At 41.5% G+C, this 22,113-nt stretch overlaps 1 protein-coding gene across 1 annotated transcript; it reads left to right on the forward strand.

Annotated features, from left to right (window-relative positions):
• The first annotated feature begins 205 nt into the window (after window positions 1–205).
• LOC105193596 (cytoplasmic dynein 2 heavy chain 1) lies at window positions 206–22,069 on the forward strand. The gene is made up of 46 exons (XM_039451656.1): window positions 206–545; window positions 849–1,177; window positions 1,415–1,577; window positions 1,975–2,156; window positions 2,214–2,326; window positions 2,616–2,861; window positions 3,173–3,393; window positions 3,519–3,917; window positions 4,003–4,244; window positions 4,381–4,704; window positions 4,809–4,875; window positions 5,108–5,444; window positions 5,546–5,897; window positions 6,017–6,359; window positions 6,516–6,678; window positions 6,776–6,995; window positions 7,106–7,232; window positions 7,329–7,934; window positions 8,108–8,354; window positions 8,454–8,961; window positions 9,932–10,324; window positions 10,397–10,576; window positions 10,736–11,101; window positions 11,199–11,317; window positions 11,746–12,056; window positions 12,456–12,604; window positions 12,872–13,153; window positions 14,208–14,437; window positions 14,515–14,643; window positions 14,737–14,985; window positions 15,114–15,553; window positions 15,640–15,774; window positions 15,924–16,153; window positions 16,281–16,490; window positions 16,676–16,964; window positions 17,186–17,695; window positions 17,777–18,033; window positions 18,147–18,347; window positions 18,415–18,646; window positions 18,787–18,940; window positions 19,240–19,453; window positions 19,643–20,076; window positions 20,158–20,460; window positions 20,549–20,799; window positions 20,890–21,184; window positions 21,400–22,069. Exons 1-46 carry the CDS (start codon window positions 309–311, stop codon window positions 21,684–21,686), a joined length of 12,276 nt encoding a protein of 4,091 aa, XP_039307590.1. The 5' UTR covers window positions 206–308; the 3' UTR covers window positions 21,687–22,069.
• Window positions 22,070–22,113: the final 44 nt, after the last annotated feature.

Raw genomic sequence — 22,113 nt, forward strand, 5'->3', positions numbered from 1 at the left:
CATAATCTCTCGGATCAGAGAACGATTTCTGATGGCATTTCAGAAAAGAATAATTTCTCTTTTCTTCTTTGAGTTGCGATTAGATAGAAAGCTATCTGACAGATTCGAGTGGCGTCACGCGTATCTGCGCACGTGCAACGATGCATGTAGCGATAGTGACAGCTGCGTTGTGTGTTGATCGTTGGTTGTCGTGACAACTGATGACGACAACCCGGCCGAAGTAGCCGCTCTTCGCCGCTCTTCGCGAGACACCGCACGAGACGCCTGACGTGTGATGTAACACTGTGTTTAAAAAACCAAGCGACGAAATGGTGGTCGTCGACAAACGCAGGAATCTCATAGTTTCCACGGCGGGGCACTTCTTCAGCGCGTCCGTGCAACATGACGAGGAGAACCTCGAGGATCGCCAGATTCTCGATCGTTTCCTGGAACAGTCGTCGTGCAGGACTCTATGCGTCAGACCGGTCGATGCCGACCGCGATCAAGTTCATTTAAAATTGAGCACCGAATTGCCCGCTGGTAGAAACACTTTAGTCTTCTTTAAGGTACTGAAACCTCCTTGGGGTAAATGAAAAAAAAAAAAAACCAGTAAACGCTTTGAGTAAATGTAAATAGATGATTGATGTAACGAGTAGAAAAAAAGAGACTAGTCAACAAGACACTCACAGATTTTCCTTTCTCAAAATTTGTCCGATCCACTAAAGTGGTCTTTTATACATTTTTCTCGATTGGTTCGCCGTCATGTCCGCTAACGAGCGTGACTCTTTCTCGATGATGGAAAGCATTTTCTAGAAAGCCACGATTTAACGCGCCGTTTACATTTGCTGATGGTGCGAAAATTCGCGCAGGTGACAGCGGCGGCGGTCACGGAAGAGAACTTTCACGACGTGGTCCAGGTGGCCTCGACCGGCTGTGGGGACGGATCGGTACTAATCGAAGGCCTGCGTCAGGTATGGGCGCCGACCCTTCGTTCGTCCGGTTTAAGTACGTCATGTTTGAAGAAATTGGAGGAGAGGCTGCTCAACTCCGGATTTTCGACTACCGTCGCCGAGGAAGAGGAATTCTGGAAGCGGAAACGAGACGAGGCCAAACGATCGCACGAGAGAGCGAATTGCGAGGAAGCTGCCAAGTTCGTGAAGAACATTAGGATCGAACTCGAGAGCGCCGCGGTGTCAAGGTGCACGTCGTTACCTTCGCTACTCCGTAGTAATTAGGATAGTAATTAGGAAATTGTCGGAGCTGACTGCAAGATTTTGACTCGGCATTCCTGATTCTCACTTCTAGCGCTTCACGCTAGGAACGAGAATCTATCACGAATTGCTCCTTTAATCTCATAATAATTTCGGCTGTCTATAATTTACCCTATAATGGTCCTTTCTGTTTTCCTACATATTTCCATTTCTTTTTAATACAGAGATGGGTTAATCGCTGTGGAGGAAGCTTGCGAAGCTATTTCCGCATTCGTGGACGATCTGTGGAAGTTAGGAGGACCGGCGTATACTGAGGAACGAATGAAATCGTTTCTCGAAGTGATCGGAAACGAAGTAGTCCAGCTGATACAAAGTAATCTCGATGCGGTACGTCGACTGTAGTCTCCAGCTTTAAATTATCCATCGACAAAGTACAATCGAAACGTTTCGAGAGCACTCGTAAATTCCCAAAAAGACTTCGGAATGTCTACAATCGTCCAAAAGTAATTTATGAAAATACTGATGTTTTTTTTTTTGTTAATAAATAAAACTTGACAAATTATTCTTAAGCACCAGAAGATTCGCTTCAACCAAAAATGGCATTCTCTTCGTTTGTGTTTGACATTTTTATCGGTCAATTTTCCACTTACTGTTGTTTAAATAAAACTTGATTTGAGAGAGAGAGAGAGAGAGAATCAATGGAACTTGTCCGATCGTTCGATAATGCTATCGAGCGATCGTTTCTTTATATGCATACGACAATTTATGGAACGTCGTCCGCTAGGTCGACACGACCGACGCTCGTGCAAAGGACGAAATGATCGCACTCGGAGCAACGGTGTGCGAAAAGTGGGCGAACGCCACGCAGGAGTTGACGGAGCTTTTCTGGCCGCATCATTCGCTCCATCCTTGGCGCGGACCGATCTTCGTGCCCGAGAAATGCTCGAAGCTCGGCAGAAGCCTCAGGTAGGCGTTGATGCATACAATGCATAGAATGCATAATAATGTAGCCGCGATCTGCAGGCAGATATCTGAGTTACGTGCGCAGCATCGTCAATTAAGCAGACTTCTGACTCCGAGCGAGAGATCTGTACTTGGTATCGAGAAATTGCTCCAGACGTTCGATGACACGAGAGGTATTTGTCGCTTTGCCTTAGAAATATTTGGTTGCCTGACGAACTGTTAAGTCGTACAAAAAATCATAAAACGGTTTAAAGGGTTGAACAGTTTGGTTTTTCAAAAATTGCAAATATCTCTGAAGCTGAGATCGATAAAAACAGTCTTTATATCCAACAGCTTTTCACGAGTTGTTTAATCTAATAATTGAGATAATTAAAAATAGACACATCAAGAATCAATGAATTATTAAGTAATCTGCGTTAACCTACTACTTGAAACCAATGAATGTTAATAATTACAATTCAGTTGCTCTGGGCGATGATGAACGGGACGATGAATGGAATAGATTAAGACGTAAGATCGAGGAGGGTCTAGTGCCAGCCGAAGAACGCGTTGCTCAAAAGTTAAAGGACCATATTGCCGACGCTGATACGCCTAGTGCTCTAGTAGCCGAATTTGGAAGATACAGCGAGCTGATGAAGAGGGAAGGGCTTAAGAGAGCATTACGCGGAGAACGAGAGTCGCTGCTCGCGGCATATCGTGATCTAATCGGTAGAGCACACTCTTGAACCCTAAAATGGTCTTCATATTTTTGTATTAGCCATAAATATGTCAGGAAAAATTTTATATAAAATAAAACAATTGATATAAAAATAACAAAAAAACTGTAAAAAATTCATGTATTTTTTTTACAGTTATTAAACGATTATTGTTATCAGCGCTGCTAACAAATATCTTTTCTCTTTTGACATTGTAATCAAAGACGTAAGATAGTAGATATTGAGAACGTTAATTTGTAAAATTCATACAAATGTCCTAATCAGTTAATTAAATATTTCCGCAAAATATACGTGGGATTTTAGAGAATCGTTTGGCTGGTCCCGACACGGAATATCTTCTCGATGCTCCTAAAGTACTACAAAAGATTCAAGCTGCTAGATCCGCGGAGGTACGGCTAGAAAGTCTAGATAAATTAGGGAAAGAGTTGCTCGCTGATCTACCGGGATACGAAGAAGTGGCGGCGCGTTTATCGAGCGCGATGAAAGAAGCCGAAGAGAAAAGACGAGATTTGGTTGACTCATGGGTAACTTTTAAAAAATTCTTTGCATATTCTAACGTACAGTTTTAGAGAAATTTATTTTATTAAAGATAAAATAAATTTCTCTAAAATTATTTGAAAATGATAGATTAATGCATTTTTGTTTGCAGGTTAACACCACCAAGGACGACATAGCCAAGAGGGAATTAAGCTTGGGCACCGATTCGGCAGTGGTTGAACTCACCGGCACTAGCATGATGCGAGTGACCTATGATCCCCGATTGATGACTTTAATCAGAGAAGCCAGAGCATTGTCCGGCGAGGGCGTCGAGTTACCGAGGGAGATTAGAGAATTGGTTGACAGAGCCGCGTCTTTAGCCGGACGAGCTAGAGCTCTTCAGCAGGTCGCCACCTTTCACAACACAATTGGTGATCGAATGGTACCCTCTCAGAGGCCTCTTATGTTGACGATAGCTCTCGAATTAGCGCGAGCTGTTCAGGAGCAATCGGGTGTCGTTTGGTCCGATCCTCATCTCGTCGACGTGTACACCGCTAGATTGAAAGAGTTGGTAAGAAAGAATCGTGCCATTATTTATATTAACATTGTAAATGGGTAAAATTTATGGCACATTCTTTGCAATATTCTCTTTGCAGGTAGTAAAGTTTGCTCGGCAAAACTCGGAATTGATCTCGAAGCACTCTACTCTGCGAGATTACGTGTCAAGCTTGTTGAAAGGCGACGCTGTGCACCTTGTCGGAAATCAGAACGTATGGAAGGAGATGTTGACGAGCATGAGGGCGATTGTCGATGCGGTAGATGCGGAATATGGTAACGCGAAAGCTTGGAAGCTGCATTGGGATCGGCAACTCCTAAAGGTGTTGGGTGTAGCATACAGGTATAACTAATAAAACGCTGCGTGTATGTACATGAAGCGATTCTCACTCGTCTGCAATTTGTTTGCGATATTGATGCTTTTATAATAGGTTTTTCACGTAAAACGCATTTCTCACGTTGTTGTGTATCTTGGCCAGAAATGCCTTGCCGTCTTTGTCGAAGAAGCTATCTGAGATTCGAGTGGAGCTCACTTTTCGGGACGGATCCCTACAGTGGAGACCACCGCTCGAGGATATTCGCGCCAAGTTATACTCCGGGATACGCCGATCGCTTTCCATCCCGGTGAACTTTAGAGGCGTCGGAGACGTCGCCGATGCGCACTTTGGCGATTTGGTGCAGAAAAACGCCTATCTATTCAGCGGCGTTTACAAGCAAGTCGAAATCGCTCTAGCCACTCTCGAATTGTTTAGGACCAAGTGGCTGAGTCTAGCAACACCGGCCAATATCGACGTTGGAGTACAGTAAGCTAAAAAATAATATTTTATTTAAGAGATTATTGCAGATGAGAGTATTATTAATTTTTTAACATGGTATATTATACTATATTGGACTGTAATTTTTTTAGATTGAAAGGTAAACCTCCCCAAGAATGGGCAAAAGCTTTTAAGGAGGCGAAACAATGGGCCCAAGAGGTAAGTCCTGTTAGGAAGATAAGTTAAAAAGTCTCAAGTGAAGGGGCAAGAGTTTAAAAATTTCTAAAATAACTTATTGATAAATTTTTGATTACTCTGACGTATATTCTGTTATTTCTTATTTATGAATGTGTAGCTTGTTTTTCGATTTGTCTTCGTATTAAATATTTGTACATCTATAACATGTCTACATAATTATAAAATCATGGAGTGTACGTTTTCGTTGGAATAGGTCGGGAAATTACGCGGTTGCGAGGTAAAAATCTCGTGCATATGCGTCGACACGGCGACGACGAGAAACGATTTGGAGACCGCGTCACGTCATTACTGGGAACGGTTGTGTTCCGATCTGAGAGCGGAAGCGTCCTCGCGACTGGTGGCTATCGTGGACTTCCTGTCCTTCGCGTCCAAGGAGCTCGAACGCAGGCCGCGCGACGTCGAAGAGGTTGGATTAGCTTACGAGGCTCACGCGCGCATCGAGCAACAGTCAGCCGGAATCGCCGAAGAGATGGAAGTCGTCGCCGTGCTTGCTAAAGTTATGGCAGCTTGGACCAGTGAAAAGCTCGATGGTAATGTTCTCGCCGAATAAGATTGCCGTGCAACCTCTCCGACAGGTTCAACCTTTTGTAAATTGCAAATAAACTGAGCTTTCCGTGTTGTTTTTCTGCAGGCGTTAATGCGGCTCACGCCGCTTGGCAGGACTTGGGCGACCGTTTGGAAAAACACAAGTCCGTTATGGCGCGTCTGTTGGAAGACGCTAAAGTTAATCTTCGTCATAGGGCGATAGCGCTAAGGGACGAGAGAGAAAGGTGGCAGGCCAAGTGGTCCACGAGATCGGAGAATCTCACGCTCGATTGGCTGATGTCGATGAAGGAACGTTGGCTCAATCTAAATGGGCAGCTGGATTCCTTGAAAGCGGACTGCAAAAGAATATCTCTGGACCTCGAGAGTGTACTGGACAACGATGACCTTGATCTGTCGCAAGTGGAACGTGAATTAGAAACCGAAGAGTCAAATTACAGGTCTCTTTAACGAAAGATCTTTCTTGTAGAAAGTTTTTCTATTTTTTTTAACTTATGTCTTAACTTATGTGTAAAAAAAAAATATTTTTTTCGTAATCTCGTATCAAACATAATCGCAGATTCCAATCCGAGTTTTTGGAGGAGCTGAAAAATCAAGAGACTGAAGAGTGGGCCGTAGCTAGGAGACGATTACCAAGACTTCACGATTGGCTCGATTCTTGGCAGAATAAGATTCGGTTGCATAACAATTTGGAGGTTGATACCTTTGTCGGTAGAAAGATTAAAGAAGTCAGATCTGCGATCGAATCTATTCAACCGCTTCGGGGAGACGAGATCGCCGACGAGCATTGGACCGAGTTAATTCCTATACTGGGCTTGAAGGTTGAAAATCCACGGAAAATCACTTTGGGCCACTTGCTCGCTTGTACAAAGGCGCTGAAGGAGAACGAGGATCGAATGAAAGTGAGAACACGTAACTTTATGATTGTTAAGAAGAAAAGAGTAATGTACATATTCGATACTTCAGTATTTATGTATAAAAGATATGTCACAACAAGATACATTTCAAGTATTAGTAGTTTTCAGAGTTCTGTAAAAATTACATTTCTTCATTCTCAGGAAATAACGAAACGAGCGATCTCAGAGAGCGGGATTCGACAGGCGTTAATAGACCTAGAGATCTGGGAAAGTACGGCGTCACTTCCGTTGCAAGAGTCAATCGACAGCAAGAATATGAAGATCTTACTCGTCGGAGACTATGGCAGTCTGTTGGCGAAAATAGGTGCTGCTCGTTTATATTTACTGTCATTGGTCGTTTAGGCTTTATCTATTTTATAATCTGTTTGTTTTATTTCATATTTTTGAATCTCTTTGAATAGAGGAATTGAGACTCTTGCTGGAAGGAGCGAAAGGCACATCAGGACACGATAGGTTTGCGTCCAGAGCCGCGCGCTGCGAAGCGTCCCTATCGGAGCTCGAGGAAAGAATTAAGGCACTTAGCAGCGTGCAAAGGAAGTGGCTCTACTTGGATCCGGTCTACGGAAGTGGAGCGGCTCCCAGTGACTCCGGGAGATGGTCTAGGGCTGACAAGGAATTTAGGTTTGTTCAAATATATCAATCCGATTTAATTCATTTACGTTGTTTTGATATTTCTTTTTTTACTCATATCCTACAATAAAATATTAATTTGCCTGTGTGAAAACTTTTAGACACCTCATAGGAGAAGTATCCCGAGATCCCAGAGTGCCATCCTTGAGACAACTTCCATTGCCAGCTTTAACAAGTTTAAAAGATCTATTAGACAGATGTCAGAAATCCCTGGACGAATTTTTGGAGGTGAAATTTAACACAAAAAAGATAGTTGCATTTTATAAAAAAAAAAATATTTTATATTCCTGTTAGCTAAAATAACGATAGAAATCTTGATTGCAGGAGAAACGAGCGGCTTACCCAAGATTATATTTTCTTAGCGATGAGGATCTTCTAGAACTGGTATCGGGTAGTGGAAGAGGCTTGGAAGCGCATTTGCCAAAGTTGTATCATGGCGTTGGTTCAGTAGTAAAGGAGAATAATTCATTAACGGCGATCGCGTCGCCCGAGGGAGAGATATTAAAGTTACCAGAAGCTATCGATCTCACGGAACCTTTACCGCGGTGGCTAGATAATCTCGAAAAGGGAATGAGAAACGCTCTCCGTCAGAATTTGGAAAAGTGTTTAAATGATTCAGCGCCCGATCCGTCCGTTTATCCCACGCAAATATTACTACTGTCGGAAAGAATAGGATTTACCGAGCGTTGCGAACGCGCTCTAAAGGAAGGCCGCACGTCTCTGCAGAAGCTTGTCGAATATTTGGAAACGCAGAGGGCAAGGTACAGAGGACTGGAGGATGCCGGTGACAAGCTGACCGCGCTGAAAGCGCGCGGGCTTCTTCTGGACACCGTTTATCATCTGCAAGTGGCCCGAACATTGTTGAGAACCGTGGTAACGGGCGAGAACGCTGACTGGGCGTGGTATAAACAACTGAGGAGCTACAAAACTGTGAGTTTTAGTCAAACAAAATACATTCTTCCTTTGATGATTAATCAAGTGATGTAATTTTTTTTTCAACACATTCCATCTTTGAGTAATAAATGTTCTACACAAGAAACATTTTGTATGGTACCTTGAAGAATACATATTGTATTACTACATTACATTATCATATTTTAAAGAATCAAGGAACGTATGTGGTACGATGCGCCGGTGCAGAGTTACCATATCGCTTCGAGTACCAAGGAGCATCCATCGGCCTGGTGAGAACTCCCCTGACGGAGAAGTGCTTTTTAGCTCTCACGCAAGCTATGAAGCTTGGATTGGGTGGAAGCCCGACCGGTCCCGCTGGAACCGGGAAGACTGAGAGTGTTAAAGCTCTAGCATCTGTTCTGGGTAGACTAGTTCTCGTTTTTAATTGCGACGAAGGTAAGAAGTCTATTTCTCAATTGTTGCAGCGAAAAATTGTCACATTAAAGTAGGTGAGAGGTGTAGGACGTGAAATAACATGTTTGTTGCGAATTACAGGAATGGACACCGGCAGTATGAAGCGTATCTTGGGTGGCTTGGCGCAAGCTGGCGCTTGGGGTTGCTTCGACGAATTCAATCGTCTCGAGGAGGACACTCTGAGCGCGGTATCGATGTTGGTCAGACCGCTTCAAGAGGCGCTACGAAACGGCTCATCCGAGATCCTGCTGGACGATCAAAAGATCAAGCTGGATCCTCACTGTTGCATCTTCATCACGATGAATCCAGCTGGGAGCGAGTACGGCGGCAGGCGAAAGCTACCGGATTCCTTGGCGCGTCTCTTCAGGCCTATCAGCATGGCGCATCCGGATAAAACAGACATTGTCAGGACTCTGCTGGAGTGCGCCGGTTTCCTAGAGGCGGCCACCCTCGGCAAACGGCTCGTGGAGGCTCTCGACATTGCCGGGACCATGCTTTCCGAGCAGCCGCATTATGATTGGGGACTGAGAGCGCTTAAATCTGTGCTCGATGATCTGCGTCCGATTGCCGGCGCCGATGAGACCACCAGGTATATTCGCATTAGACATAAGATTAAGACTAGTTTATCTCGTGCCGTAGTTGATGCGATATCTTAACAATTAAGGTCAAAATGTCTTATTCGATATCTTATTCGAAACGAGTACAAGTAATATTGCATTTAATTGTTAACATATGCGCATCAATTACAACGCTTAACTTTTATTTGCTTTCATATTAATTTATTGTTTTGAAAGAGTCCTTTAATTATTTATTTCAAAATATAATACAAGCTTGATCTAACATATTGTTACGCCCGGTATAGGCGTGTATTATGTTATAAACGTCTTTTGTCTATTAGTGGCGATGTTCGTGTTGTTGAAGTCTGAAGCCTTGTTTTGATGACAGACGTGTAGAATAAACGTTGGAGTTTTTCAAAGATTCTGCTTTATTATTTATCGCACGCGAGTGCCTTTTGTGTGAGAGCGCGCGAGAGTGTTTGTGTAACCGACGGACGTAACAATATCAATACTAAAGACTTTTTGATTACAATTTTGAAAGTCATGATCAAAAGATTAAGAGTCGGCAATACTGTCAGACATCTCAAGTTATGATTAATATGCAGAAGTGAGAGTCTTTGATAAGTTTTCTTAGTGATAAGAGACGCGTCCTTGAATTTGCCCTTATATAAAAAACTCCTTATATATTTTTTAATACATAAAAAACATCACAGAATGTAATCGGCTCATGTTTTTAGTTCATAAATATCAGAGTTCTTATCTGATACACTTGATAAATCATCGTCTTTTCTTGTGTTGTTTTTATTCTGTTAATACATATGAATCCATTGATAAAAAAAAAACAATTCATACTTAATGATAGATTTCTGTACAAATATCGCTTATCTGCGATAAGAGCTGCTTCTATTTCGATTACGTATAATTTAGATAAATATATGTGAGCAAGATTAAGAAAAATTTTGTTTTGTCGAATAATGAAACAATTTTATTATTTTTTGGTAGGCTTCTCGTTTCGATCAGAGCATCAACTCTTCCAAAACTGACGGAAGCAGATATGACGAAATTCCTGTCGTTGCTGGATGATCTCTTTCCGAAGGCTAACCTTCCCTTATCGGTTTCCACTGAAAGCGAAGATTTGGTCGTCGCGTTGTTAAAGATCTGTGAAACGCGAGGATTGACGAAAGAGATTGCCAACAGATGCGTTCAGTTGAACGACCTGTTGAAGAGTAGAACCGGTGTCGCCATAGTCGGTCCACCGGGTAGCGGAAAAACGTCGATCAGATCGTGTTTGGCTGACGCGATGGCGAAAATCGGCGAACCCGTTCAGCAGATTATCGTTTATCCTGGCGCAATACCAAAGAGCAGATTGTTAGGTCACGTGAATCCGCGAACGAGGTAGAGTACATAGAACATGATTCTTTTCACGCATTAGATGATAAAATTGTACAAATATCCACGCATGAATAGAGAATGGAAGGATGGTGTCCTGTCGAGTGTGGTAGCATCAGCTGGGAATTCTGCGATCTGGATCATCTTCAATGGGGATGTAGAACCGGAATGGGCAGAGGCGTTGAATTCAGCCCTAGATGATAATCGATTGCTAACGTTACCCAATGGAATAGGAATTAAGCTTGGTAACAATACAAGGTATAAATATAATTCATTATATATCTACATGTATAATGACATTTGTATTGCATAGTGACGAAATCTGCCAAGTCCTCTAATCATATATTCCAAATTAAATGAGTTTTTAAACTTCACACTTTGACGGCATTTAACTATTATACTTGCACGTTGCACAAGGTTCATCTTCGAGACCCACAAACTCGCCGGTGCCAGTCCAGCGACAGTATCCCGTTTGGGCGTTTTGCATCTTGGCTCAACAAAACCGACGTCCTTATTGGTACCGTGGCGCTTAGAACAACTTTCGTCAACCGCTGCAGAGATCGCAAATACTCATTTATGTTCATGCATTGACGAAACTCTGAAGATAAACGTTGACACTTCGTCCGCATCCGGTTTGATAACCGCCACGCTGTGTCATCTTCAAAAAGCGGAGACATTTGCTCAGGCTACTCAGGCTCTTCTGATCTCGTTATGTGGTCAAGTGAAAGATGCACGATCCAAAGATGATTTGGCGAAATTCATTTATGGATCAACCGAAAGTTGGTAAGTGCTCTAAGCGGAATTAATCTTCTCGAGTTCTTAAAACAATAGACTAGATCATTGTCGCGTCGAATTTTTTATTTATAAAATTATTTTTTAGGTGTCCCGATCCACAGAAGCCAAGCGCGGTTATCTACGATCCCGAAACGGATCGATTGGTGCCGTTCAGCGATACGTACGAATCTATTGATACCGATTACGGGCCCATCTCGATTTCTGGTACTGTTACAAATTCTTACGCATTCCATATGAAAGAAGCCCACCTAATTGTATTCATTTTTTAAAATCTGAAGAAATTAATTTTTTCAATACTATTAAATTTTCTCACTAAAATTAACGTTTTTATCTGAAAGTATGGAAAACATCCTAAAAAAATTGTTTTTAAAAATATTTTAATTTTACCTATACAGATGTTAAAAAAAATTTCTTTTTTTAATTTAAACGATAGTCTTCAATATCTTTGATGCAAGGCATATAACCCTTATTTTTTTTTATCCTTATACAATATGTCCACTAACATGTTTTCATTATTATTTAAAAAATTCCAAACAGTTTATATTTACGTGGGCCCCTTTCGCGTGGAATGCCCCATGTTCTAAATCATATTTTAGAAGAGATATCGAACCTACTTCTGTACTTTATTGCAGATCGCATCAAGAAAGCATTAGCGGCTATTTTACCCTGGATAGAGGAGGGCCATCCGATCATGATTCGTGGACTCGAAGCTTGCGGTAAAAACGCTTTAATCGACATTGCATTGGCGAGAATAAAAAATCAGGATACCACGACTGTGATACGAGGCTCCTCGCTTTACGGTCCTGACGATCTCGTGAATCGTTTGAAGAAAGCCTGCTTACGTTTGGACTCTTCTTCGCAGGGTAGAACGTACAAGCCGAGAAACGGATCTCGAGTGCTTCTTATCTTGGAAGATATGCATCTCGCAGCTAAAGACTTACAGGTATAATTCAAACGATATAATCTATTTTAATCTTTTGATCTAGTAATTTAGATAGCGTAATTGTCTATGATAATAACTTCAGCACGTAAAAGATAATGGCGTATTGACCCATATTCTCAACTTAATTTTATCAATAAAAGTGCTTTTAAGTAGACGGTTTACATTACATCTATTATAGAATCTCAGAAAGAAATGTACACATTTATCGATAAAAGAGAGTTAAGAATATGAGCCAATGTTTTTAAGACTTCTTTTTTAAACTGTTGTAATTGTAGGTTTAATAGGATTATTGAGTCTGAAAATAATATAAATTTCTTTATAAAATAATAGTAATTCAAAGAAAGTTTTCAATGAGAAAGGATTGTAATAAAAGATTAACGAGGTTTAAATTGTCTTTAGGAATTGGTGAGAGAATTGCTTCAAGAAGAAGGTTTTCTCGAGGAAGATCTCGAATTTTCTAAAATATCTTTGACGATCATATGCACTGCCGATGTAACTACTCGATTACACCCAAGACTCGAAGCTTTATTTGCAACTTATTATCTGGAGTAAGTAAATTCTTTAAAAAGAAAGATTAAAATAAAATTAAAAAATATCCATTATTTAAAATTAAATACCCAATAATACATAAATTTGATCTACTAAATTTTCAAAAATCTTTGAAAAATTAAAAATTAGAAATTCATAATTTACTAAAGTAAGTTTTAATTATATTAAAATTACATTTAATTCCTTTTAATTCGTGCGTTCTTAAAAAAACTAAAAATAAATTCGAACAAGAGGTTAAGATTTTAGATTAAATTTATCTGTGATAGATATCCAAGTCAAAAGGATGTCGCAGCCATTCTTGAACTTCATCTAAGGACTGCTTTAAAACAAGTTGACTTTGTTATGGCGGAGTCATGGATCGCTCGAATGAAGCCTAGTATTCTGGACGCTTTTCGATCTGTAAGTTCTGCCCAGGAATCATCTTTCAACTGGACTCTTAAGGATATTGTTACGTGGGCAAAGCTTTTAAAGTATTATCCTATTCCTGAAAATGAAACATACATCACTCGTTACTTGTTAAACATTGGACAACGTCTATTTCGTGCAAGGTATGTTAATTTAAAATTACAATATTTTACAAGCGAAATTATTCACTTAAAAATATATTACTATATGTATTTCTAAAGAAGCTAGATTTAACCCTTAAACAGATTTTTTAGTCTGGGAGACTTTTTCAACTTTGAGAAGCTATAACTTTGGTTTCAATCAATATTTTTCAACAACTTTTTTTGCAAAGTTCAGTATCTCATAAATGTGACTGTACAAACGGCATTGGCAAAAAATGTTTTATTGTGAAGTTATAAAAAAAAAACCATTAGACAAAAATAAAAAATTGATCAAAAATCTACTTTTTTTTTTAAAAAAGCACATTTTTGCAGTCAAAAACTTTTAAAGACTTAAAAATACGGCGTTTTAAAGCTAAAGAATCATACTTTCCAAAAAAAAGAAAGGAATTATGGCATTGTCATTCTTTTTAAAATATATAATTATGTAACAAGAAGAATATGAGATATTTTTGTGTGTCTAAAAATTCACTTCTTTTTAAAAATTATTAGACTTATTATTAGACTCCGCATTATGTGCACGCCGTTTCTGTTAAATGCCCCACTCAGGTTGTTGACCGTGGACGGTCCCGAAAGAGAGGCGGCACGCCGCACGTCGTCTGGGCCGACCTCCCCACTCTCCTCGGTCGGCTCGGTCATTCACCTACGCACGTGCACCTCGTCAGCTACATGTGCCTCGAGTAGGTGAATGACCGAGCGATCGAGGAGAGTGGGGAGGTCGGCCCAGACGGTGAGCGGCGTGCTGCCTATCTTACGGGAATAAAAACGCCTTTCCTGTTTTCGGTTCCAAAAAAACACCATTTCCTATTTTTGGCGAAAAAAACACCAGTTTCTGTTTCCGACGAAAAAAACGCCACTTTCTGTTTCTTGTTTCCGTGTTATGTAGTGTGCTACGTGTGCTACATGGAACCTCTCAGAATCACTTGTGCGTTTAAGGGTTAACTAAAAAAATTGTGCGTTTAAGGGTTAACTAAAAAAATTGAAATCTTATTTAAATATTTTTTTGCAAATAATTATATCACTTTATTTATCAATTTAGATTAACTCCCAAGGCATTAACGCGGTGGGAATCTTTGTTAATCTCGAAAGATTCCGAGGTAAAAGATTTCAACAATGATATATATGCGTGGAAGAGCGCGAACACTGGGCTGTATCCTTTGAGTGAAGAGCAGTGGCGAGAAGAGATAATCAACGCAGCGGCTAGATGCGACAGAGAAGGGCAACCAGTGCAGGCATCGATCTCATCTTATCTTTTGGAAATCGTAGCTGGTATGTGTAGTCTGATTAAATTAGTGGACGAGAAAAGAATTGACATTTATCGCAACAATGTTAAATATTTTCACTAGGATTGAGTTGGGCCATTGGGTGCGATTTCCGTGGTATAATTCTCGTTGGACGACCGGGAGCGAGCAGAAGATCAGCGGTTAAACTGGTTGCAACCTTTTCTTCCCTACAACTGATCGACTCAGGACCTGGTACCGTAAGATGAGCTATAAACTGTGAAAACACAATCTACTCATTATATCTTGTCTCTCGGAATCTCATCATATTCGTCAATTGGTTCTTAGAACGCGGTAAAGCGGCAATAAAGAGTGCCGTGCAATCAGCCGGCATCGAGAATCAACCGACCTTGCTCTTGTTGGAGGAACATCATGCCAGGGAGGAGAGCTTAGCCGTGATGGTGAGCGCCATAGTATCTAAAGGAGAAGTTCCAGGTCTTTACACGGCGGAGGAGCTTGACGCGCTCGTCGCACCGCTCGCCGATCTGGCCAGAAGGGAAGATTTTCAAGGAACGCTGGAACAATATTTGTATCATCGTATGTGTATAATACTCAAAATCTTGTTTGATGCTGGATAAGTAAATTCATAGCAGACTGTTGTTTTTTAATATTTATAAATCTTGCATTCAAGGGTCTCGATAATTCATGACTGATTAATTTCATAGGCTTACGCAAGTATCTCCGAATAGCGATGATCTTGGATTCAGAAGAGATCGAATCATCGTCGCTGCTGCGTCTCGGCATCCTTCGACATTGCGCGCTACTCGGATCTGGGCCTGGTGGTCCCGATGAATGGTGGTCCAGAGAAAGCTTACTAACCAAAATGGCAATTCAGGAGGGTACTTTGCAACTGGACGAACTGGAGGAGCTACCCCAAAGCGCAAAGGTCATAATCGGAGCACATCTTCAGGCACCACGTAATCAAAGGACACCGGCGCGGTTTCTCGCTCTGGTGCACATCTGGAGACATCTCCGTGACACGTGGAGCAAGGAGGTCGAAGGAAAGTTGGGATCTTTCGAAGCCGGTATTAGTAAGCTAAGAGAAGCCGGCGAGCAAATAGCTAAGTTGGAGGACGAGGTGTCCAGGCAACGCCAGGAACTTGAGGTCCGTGTAACGCAATAATTTTACTCTGAAATTGCAAATCTCTGTGTTTTACAACACGCTACAATTGTGTAAAATCCTGCTTAAAGGTGCAAAAGGGGAGAGCTAATGCAGCCCTTGAACAAATCACCGCCACAATGAGAGGCGCAACTAATCAAAGGGGAGAAATGACAACTTTAAAAGCCAGCACGGAGCGAGAGAGCATCGAACTCGCGCGGCGTAAGGTAATATCGTTTTTCTCTCTTGTTATCATTACATCGATACAAGGAGTTAAAGTGTGAAGATCACAGAGATCACTCAACGTGATGTGTTTGCATCGATTTGAGACACGTGCATAAATAACGATACATATATCAATCTTGCGTTTGCACAGGCGGACATAGAAAGTGAACTAGGGAAGGTCGAGCCTCTGGTGTCGCAAGCTGCTCAAGCGGTGGCGGGTATAAGTGCCGATGCATTGGCCGAAGTTCGATCCTTGAGAGCACCACCGGCGCCGGTGAGGGATGTGCTCGAGGGTGTTCTTCGGCTGATGGGTATAAAGGACACGTCTTGGAACAGCATGAAGACCTTCCTCGCTAAACGAGGTATCAAGGACGAAATTAGGTGAGCGACAGTTGATTCGTCTATCTACCTAATTCAAATTGTATTTTAGTAAATTAATTACTTGATTAATTTTAGGACAAACTAAAATTCTTTACTCCTCTTTACTTTTTTTCATAATTTAATGCAGAAATTGGGACGCGAGACGTAGTACGCCCGCGAGTTTAGAGGCAGTTGCCAAACTGGTGAAGGAACGTCCGGATAGCTTCGAAGAGAAAACCGCGAAGAGAGCCTCGGTAGCGGCCGCACCGCTAGCCGCTTGGGTACTCGCGAATCTTCAATACGGTCAAATATTGGAGCAAGTCGCCCCTCTCGAACGAGAACAACGTCAATTAGCAGAGTATGCTTTTTTTAATTTTTTGAATGCAAAAATTCTTCAATTTTTTTCATATTTATCTTTCTATTTTGCATTTTATTTTTGTCATCAATTTTCTTTCATTTTCTTGCAAAATTTCGAATGTTCACGAATCACTTGTTACATTTGGTTGTTTTGTTATTTGGTTCTTTAATTTTTTATAATCTAAGACGATTGGCGGCGGCTGAGGCACAGTTGGGCCAGTTAACAACGGGATTAAATACGGTGGAGAGCCGTGTGGCGCAGCTTCAGAAGGAACTTGCCGAGCACACGAGGAGTGCCGCTGAATTGCAACTGAAAACCGAATCTACCGAGGCCAGTCTTTCGACGGCGCGTGCCTTGTTGCAGAAGCTCGATACCGAACATCGCGACTGGCAAACACAATTCCAGGAGTTGACTGGTAGAAAAGAACGATTGGACGTTGAGGCAGCTAATGCGGCGGCTCTACTCGTATATCAGGTAATCGATCTTTCTATTTAGAGATGTTTAATGTAAAAAAAAGGAGACTTCATATTTCAGAATTTTGTCGGAATTAATTTGATTTTCCTATTACATATTCTATGTTTTTATTAATCTAAAAATATTTGAATAAACATAATTAATTGATAATAATGGTAAATAATCACAATTAATTTGATTCTTAAAGAATTAATGACTTTCGACGCTTGGATTGTGCACAGGATCCCGAGAGAGATGACAATTGGAAGAAATCAGCGATCAAGTTACTGGTAACTGAACGGGAGAGATTATTGTGGAGAGCACAGGGTTTGCCAGCAGACACGAGCAGCTTGGTCGCGGCCTCTCGTGTACTGAAAGGACCCCTGGTGCCTATTTTCCTTGATCCCTCGGGAGTAGCTGTCAGCTGGATCAAGCGTAATTTTGGCACCAAACTTGAGATAACCCAGCCTGAAAATTCTAAATTTTTGACGGCTCTGGAGCTTGCTGTGCGTTTCGGGAAACCTCTATTGATCGAAGAACTGGTCAAGTTTCCGTCGATATTATTACCCATGCTTCGTCGGAGACCACTCAGATTGGGCGATCGCATTCTGCCGGCACAGGAAGGCTTTCAACTCTTCCTGGCCACTAGGAAGGATCGGTTGGAAGATATTCCGAAAGAAGCTGACGCTGTGCTCTGCGAAATAACGCTCGGCGCCGGCATAAAAAGCTTGGCGGAGAGATTTGTGGAGAAGGTATGAAAAGATATAAATAAATATGACATTTCTGTCTGATTTTTCTTTGCGTTCAAACGACTAACGATACTGTCCCATCAGCTTCTATTAAACGAAACGCCGGAGCTCGAGGCGCAGAGAAGAGAAGCCTTAGAAAGGGAAGAAAGATTGTCCGGAGAACGGGACGCGGCTAGACTGGATATGTTGAGCCAATTAGCTACAGCCAGAGGCCAAGATCTCTTACAAGAATCCCAAGAACAAGGAGGCCTCTTGTCTTCGTTGGAAGCAACGCAGGCCAAGGCGAAGGAGATAGCGATCGCACTCGAAGAAAGCAGACAAAGTTTGAACGAAGTCTCAAGGTACTCTTTTGAAAATTTTAACACTATTTCTATACTAGAAACATAAATGTTGATAAAATCAACGATAATTTTGATCCTGAAGATAATACTGTTCTTGTCCCTTTTTCTTTAAGGCGTGCCGAAGATCACGAAAAGTACGCGCAGTTCGCCGCTAATGTTTACGAGACTATCAAAGGGTTGACACTTCTCAGTTCTTTGTACGTCGTCTCTACCGAAGCTTACACCGATATCTGCTTGAAAGCGGTGCAAAACGACGTTTCTTTCACGAATGAAGACAAAGAAAAGAGGGAACCGGGAGATCTAATCGAGAAACGGTATGCGCGTGCCTATTCCGATCGTAAAGTGATAAATACGAGATCAACATGCAGTTTGTTACGTCAGGTTGATCACGCTGACGTTCCATCATTGCGCGAAGGCAGTCTACAGGAAGCATAGACTTCCACTGGCGTTGCACATGGCGCTATCGTTAAATCCAGTGTCGGATATCGAGAGAAATCTCTTGTTCGACGGCGGCACGATTGGCAACGCCGATAATTCCGACTTCGAGTTACCCGAATGGATACCGGACGAACGACGCGAAGCCGTGCAAGCCTTAGGTTCTTCTCTACCCAATGTACGTACCCGAGATCGATATCTTCATTAAATATCTAAAATCTCTGTTAAATTGATTTCGATTGATTGATACTTTCCATGAATAGTTGAAATTCTCAACAGATTTTACATTTTGCTGATATCGATATTTTCTCTTTAAAGGTAGCGGCTAGGATGAAATCTTCGTGGCTGAACAATATTTCTGATATTTATGCGGACAACGGACTCAGCGCTTTTCAAAAAGTTTTGGTTGTGAAGGCTCTACGACCTGATTACTTGCACACCGCTCTTTCCAAATTAGCTGCAAAACAATTGGGCAAGTGTCAGATTGTATGACAGAATTATTTCGCGTATAATTTCAACGTTATTGTAATTTCAAAATATCGACACTTGAAAAATATCACAAACGATTTACATTTAAAAACAATTTGAATGTTGCGCACGAATAGAATCTGTCAATGTTTTTACTTCAGGCATGAATGCGAATATATTGTACTTTAAACAATTAACACTATGTTTATTTTGATATTCTATCTAAAATTTTCTATTTGCTGAATTTCGTTTTACACGATCGATTTTTCAAGCAAATTTAATCTTCAAATCTCTTTACGAAAGGTGTGAAAGATCTGGCACCGCCTCTATGGTCCTTGAGCACGATCGCCCAAGAAAAGGGGTCTTATCCCGTGCTGTTGTTCTTATCGCCGGGTACGGATCCCGGTCCCGAGCTCAGTGTACTAGCGGAGAAACATACTTCCGCTGGATTTACGGAAGTTTCTCTAGGCCAAGGACACGTCACTCAAGCCGAATGGGCATTGGAAGCCGCGTGCAGGTAGAGGATCTCTAACTTTCAAATATATCTTTGCGAATATATATAATGTTACGAATAAAAAAACTATAAAATACTTTATCTTGCCACTTTTAAGTAGAATTTTATAGAATTTTAGAATTAAAGTAGAATTTTAATTAAAAGTATACACTCTTGTCGTATACAAAGTTTATGTTTATTATAACTTTGCAGGAACGGTGGTTGGATATTGTTGAGCAACTTACAGCTTGCTTTAAATTGGCTGCCGCGATTGGAAAGTTTACTTCGCTCACCGATGTGTACCACAAACAAGAATTCCTCCACGAAGATTTGGCTGAGTACCGAGGAGTGTTCCGGATTCTATCCGGGATTAGCGGGGCTCTGTTTGAAATTGGCGTACGAGCCGCCCGAAGGCGTCAGGAGGAACGTGAGAAAATCGCTTCAGCAGCTGCGACAGTCGCAACGTAACGACGACAGTGTCGCGTCTACTACATTGGTACTCGCCTGGTTACACGCGACGCTTCAAGAACGGCGAAATTTCGTTCCTCAAGGCTGGATTAGACCGTACGAGTGGAACGAGTCGGATCTCGAGGCTGCCTACGAGCTGGTGGTAAAGGATGCGGCGAAAGACAAACGATCGCAGCAAGGTATACGAAACGTAAAATGTACGAGTAATTTTAACATTTTATATATATATATATATATTTTTTTTTTTTTTGTATGGAAAGGAGACTGGCAGATTGGCAGAGGTTTACTCGACGTTGCGGTTTACGGCGGCCGGCTTCAGGACGAGTATGACGCAAGGGCGTTGCGCTCGATGATACGCAACGCGTGGTCCAGAGACATTTTCGAGGGACGCCGCAAGCTGGGAGACGCGTTGAAAGTGACCGACATGACGATGGGCGATCCGATCAAGTTATTGGAGAATTTGAACGACGTCGATTCGCCGAAAGACTACTTCGGACTTCCTGCTAATGCTCATAGGGCGTGGGAAAGGGCTGCCGCGGAAAAAGCCCTGACGTATCTCAAAGGTATCTTCGAAGCTTAGATCAACCGAATAGTGAGATTTTATTATATCAAATCGTCGACGCTAACTAATACCTTTGGATTATTCTCAAGGTATCTTGATGAAGCCTTTCAGCAACGTCGAAGGAAACGCCAATCAATTAGACAAGTCGAAAGTTCAACAGGATTTAAAGGAAGTTATGGAACGACAGTGCTCCTTGACGTTCACAGGTGACGCAGGTACCATGAACGAGGGAAAGGGGAATCCTTTACAGGACTTTTTCATCGACGAGATCGATCTTACGAAAAAGTTATTGCACGTTATACGAGCGGACATGGACGCGTCGTCTTTCGAAAATAACGAGGTGAGGCAGATTTCAATTTTAAGAAACTGCGCTTCTATATGATTACTTTAGTACAACGTTGTATAATTGTAATTGTAATTATACATCAAGACCCCCAAGCATTGGCTCGCGGAATGGCGAACGGGCCCGAGGAATGCCATTCAATTCACAAAGGCGCTTTTGTCTAAATACGAGGCGCTAAAATCTTCAGCGGTAAACGTACCCCGTCGAGTCGATCTGTCCCAACTGTCTCGACCACAAGCTCTTCTAACCGCTTTGAAGCAACACACCGCGCGAGAACTCGGTCATGCGTTGGAAACACTTCATCTCCGTGCCAATTGGACCGAGAATCGTACGAACAAAGAGTGGAAGGTATCGCTCCAGCTCGAAGGTTTACTCGTATCAGGTAAGCAAGATTAATTATCAGACTCAACACGGTTTAATTAACAGTGTTGAGTTTTCACATTTATCAAGAGACGAGCTGAACTTTCCGCGACTCACGTCCACGTAATTAATTAACGAGAACCATATTTCAGAATTTTAAAAAATTTTTGAATATAAAAAAAAAGAATATCGTTGGATAAAAGAAAAGCGCAATTATACGCAATGTCTTGCTTACAGGAGCCTCGATCGAGGAAGGTGTCTTAAAAGATCTGGACGTAAATTCGGCAGCGGTCGCAGTCGCTCCGACGTGCCGAGTGGCGTTTATGCCGGAGGAATACACGGACGGTAAATCCAACGACGACAGTCTTTACGCTCTCGAAGATACGTATCGGCAAGATTATCTAAACATACCGGTTTATACAAGTGCTCAACGAGAATCGCTAATTTGTTCGTTACCAATCACGTGCCCGCGAGAAGAATGCGACGCGTGGTTACGCCGTGGCGTCATCCTGTATCTGAGATAAGTAGCTTTCGTAATTGTCCCCGATTAAAATGATGAAGATGAAGATGCACGATTTGCAAGTAGCACCAGACCAATTAAATCAGACCTTTAACAGGCATAAACAGTTCTTAATTACTGTTAAATGTAAATGTTAGCTAAATAAGAATATTTTATTCACATTTTGTATACTCACATTTAATCTTGATAAGAAACGTAGGTTCCTAAAAGGCGTTTTAAACTTTTCATTTATTTCTTCATAAAATATATTTGTTTGTCAATATAATTTAGATTAATAAACATAAATTTGCAAATAGCACTAAATCGAATATTTTGTATTGTCAAATGTATTGTCAAATACCAGCAACAAAAATTATTTATTTGATTAAAAGTTTTTATTTATATTTATTTAATCTAATAAATAAGAAACCAAAGTTCCTAACTTGTAGCTA

This window comes from Solenopsis invicta, chromosome 7 (assembly GCF_016802725.1).
Source record: "Solenopsis invicta isolate M01_SB chromosome 7, UNIL_Sinv_3.0, whole genome shotgun sequence".
Lineage (NCBI taxonomy): Eukaryota > Metazoa > Arthropoda > Insecta > Hymenoptera > Formicidae > Solenopsis > Solenopsis invicta.

Bases quoted from the DNA above. Each gene is read 5' to 3' on its own strand.
- LOC105193596 (XM_039451656.1), top strand. From the start codon at position 309: ATGGTGGTCGTCGACAAACGCAGGAATCTCATAGTTTCCACGGCGGGG. The intron at 16,965-17,185 runs GTAATCGATCTT...GATTGTGCACAG, and splicing joins CGGCTCTACTCGTATATCAG to GATCCCGAGAGAGATGACAA. The intron at 21,185-21,399 runs GTAAGCAAGATT...TCTTGCTTACAG, and splicing joins CGAAGGTTTACTCGTATCAG to GAGCCTCGATCGAGGAAGGT.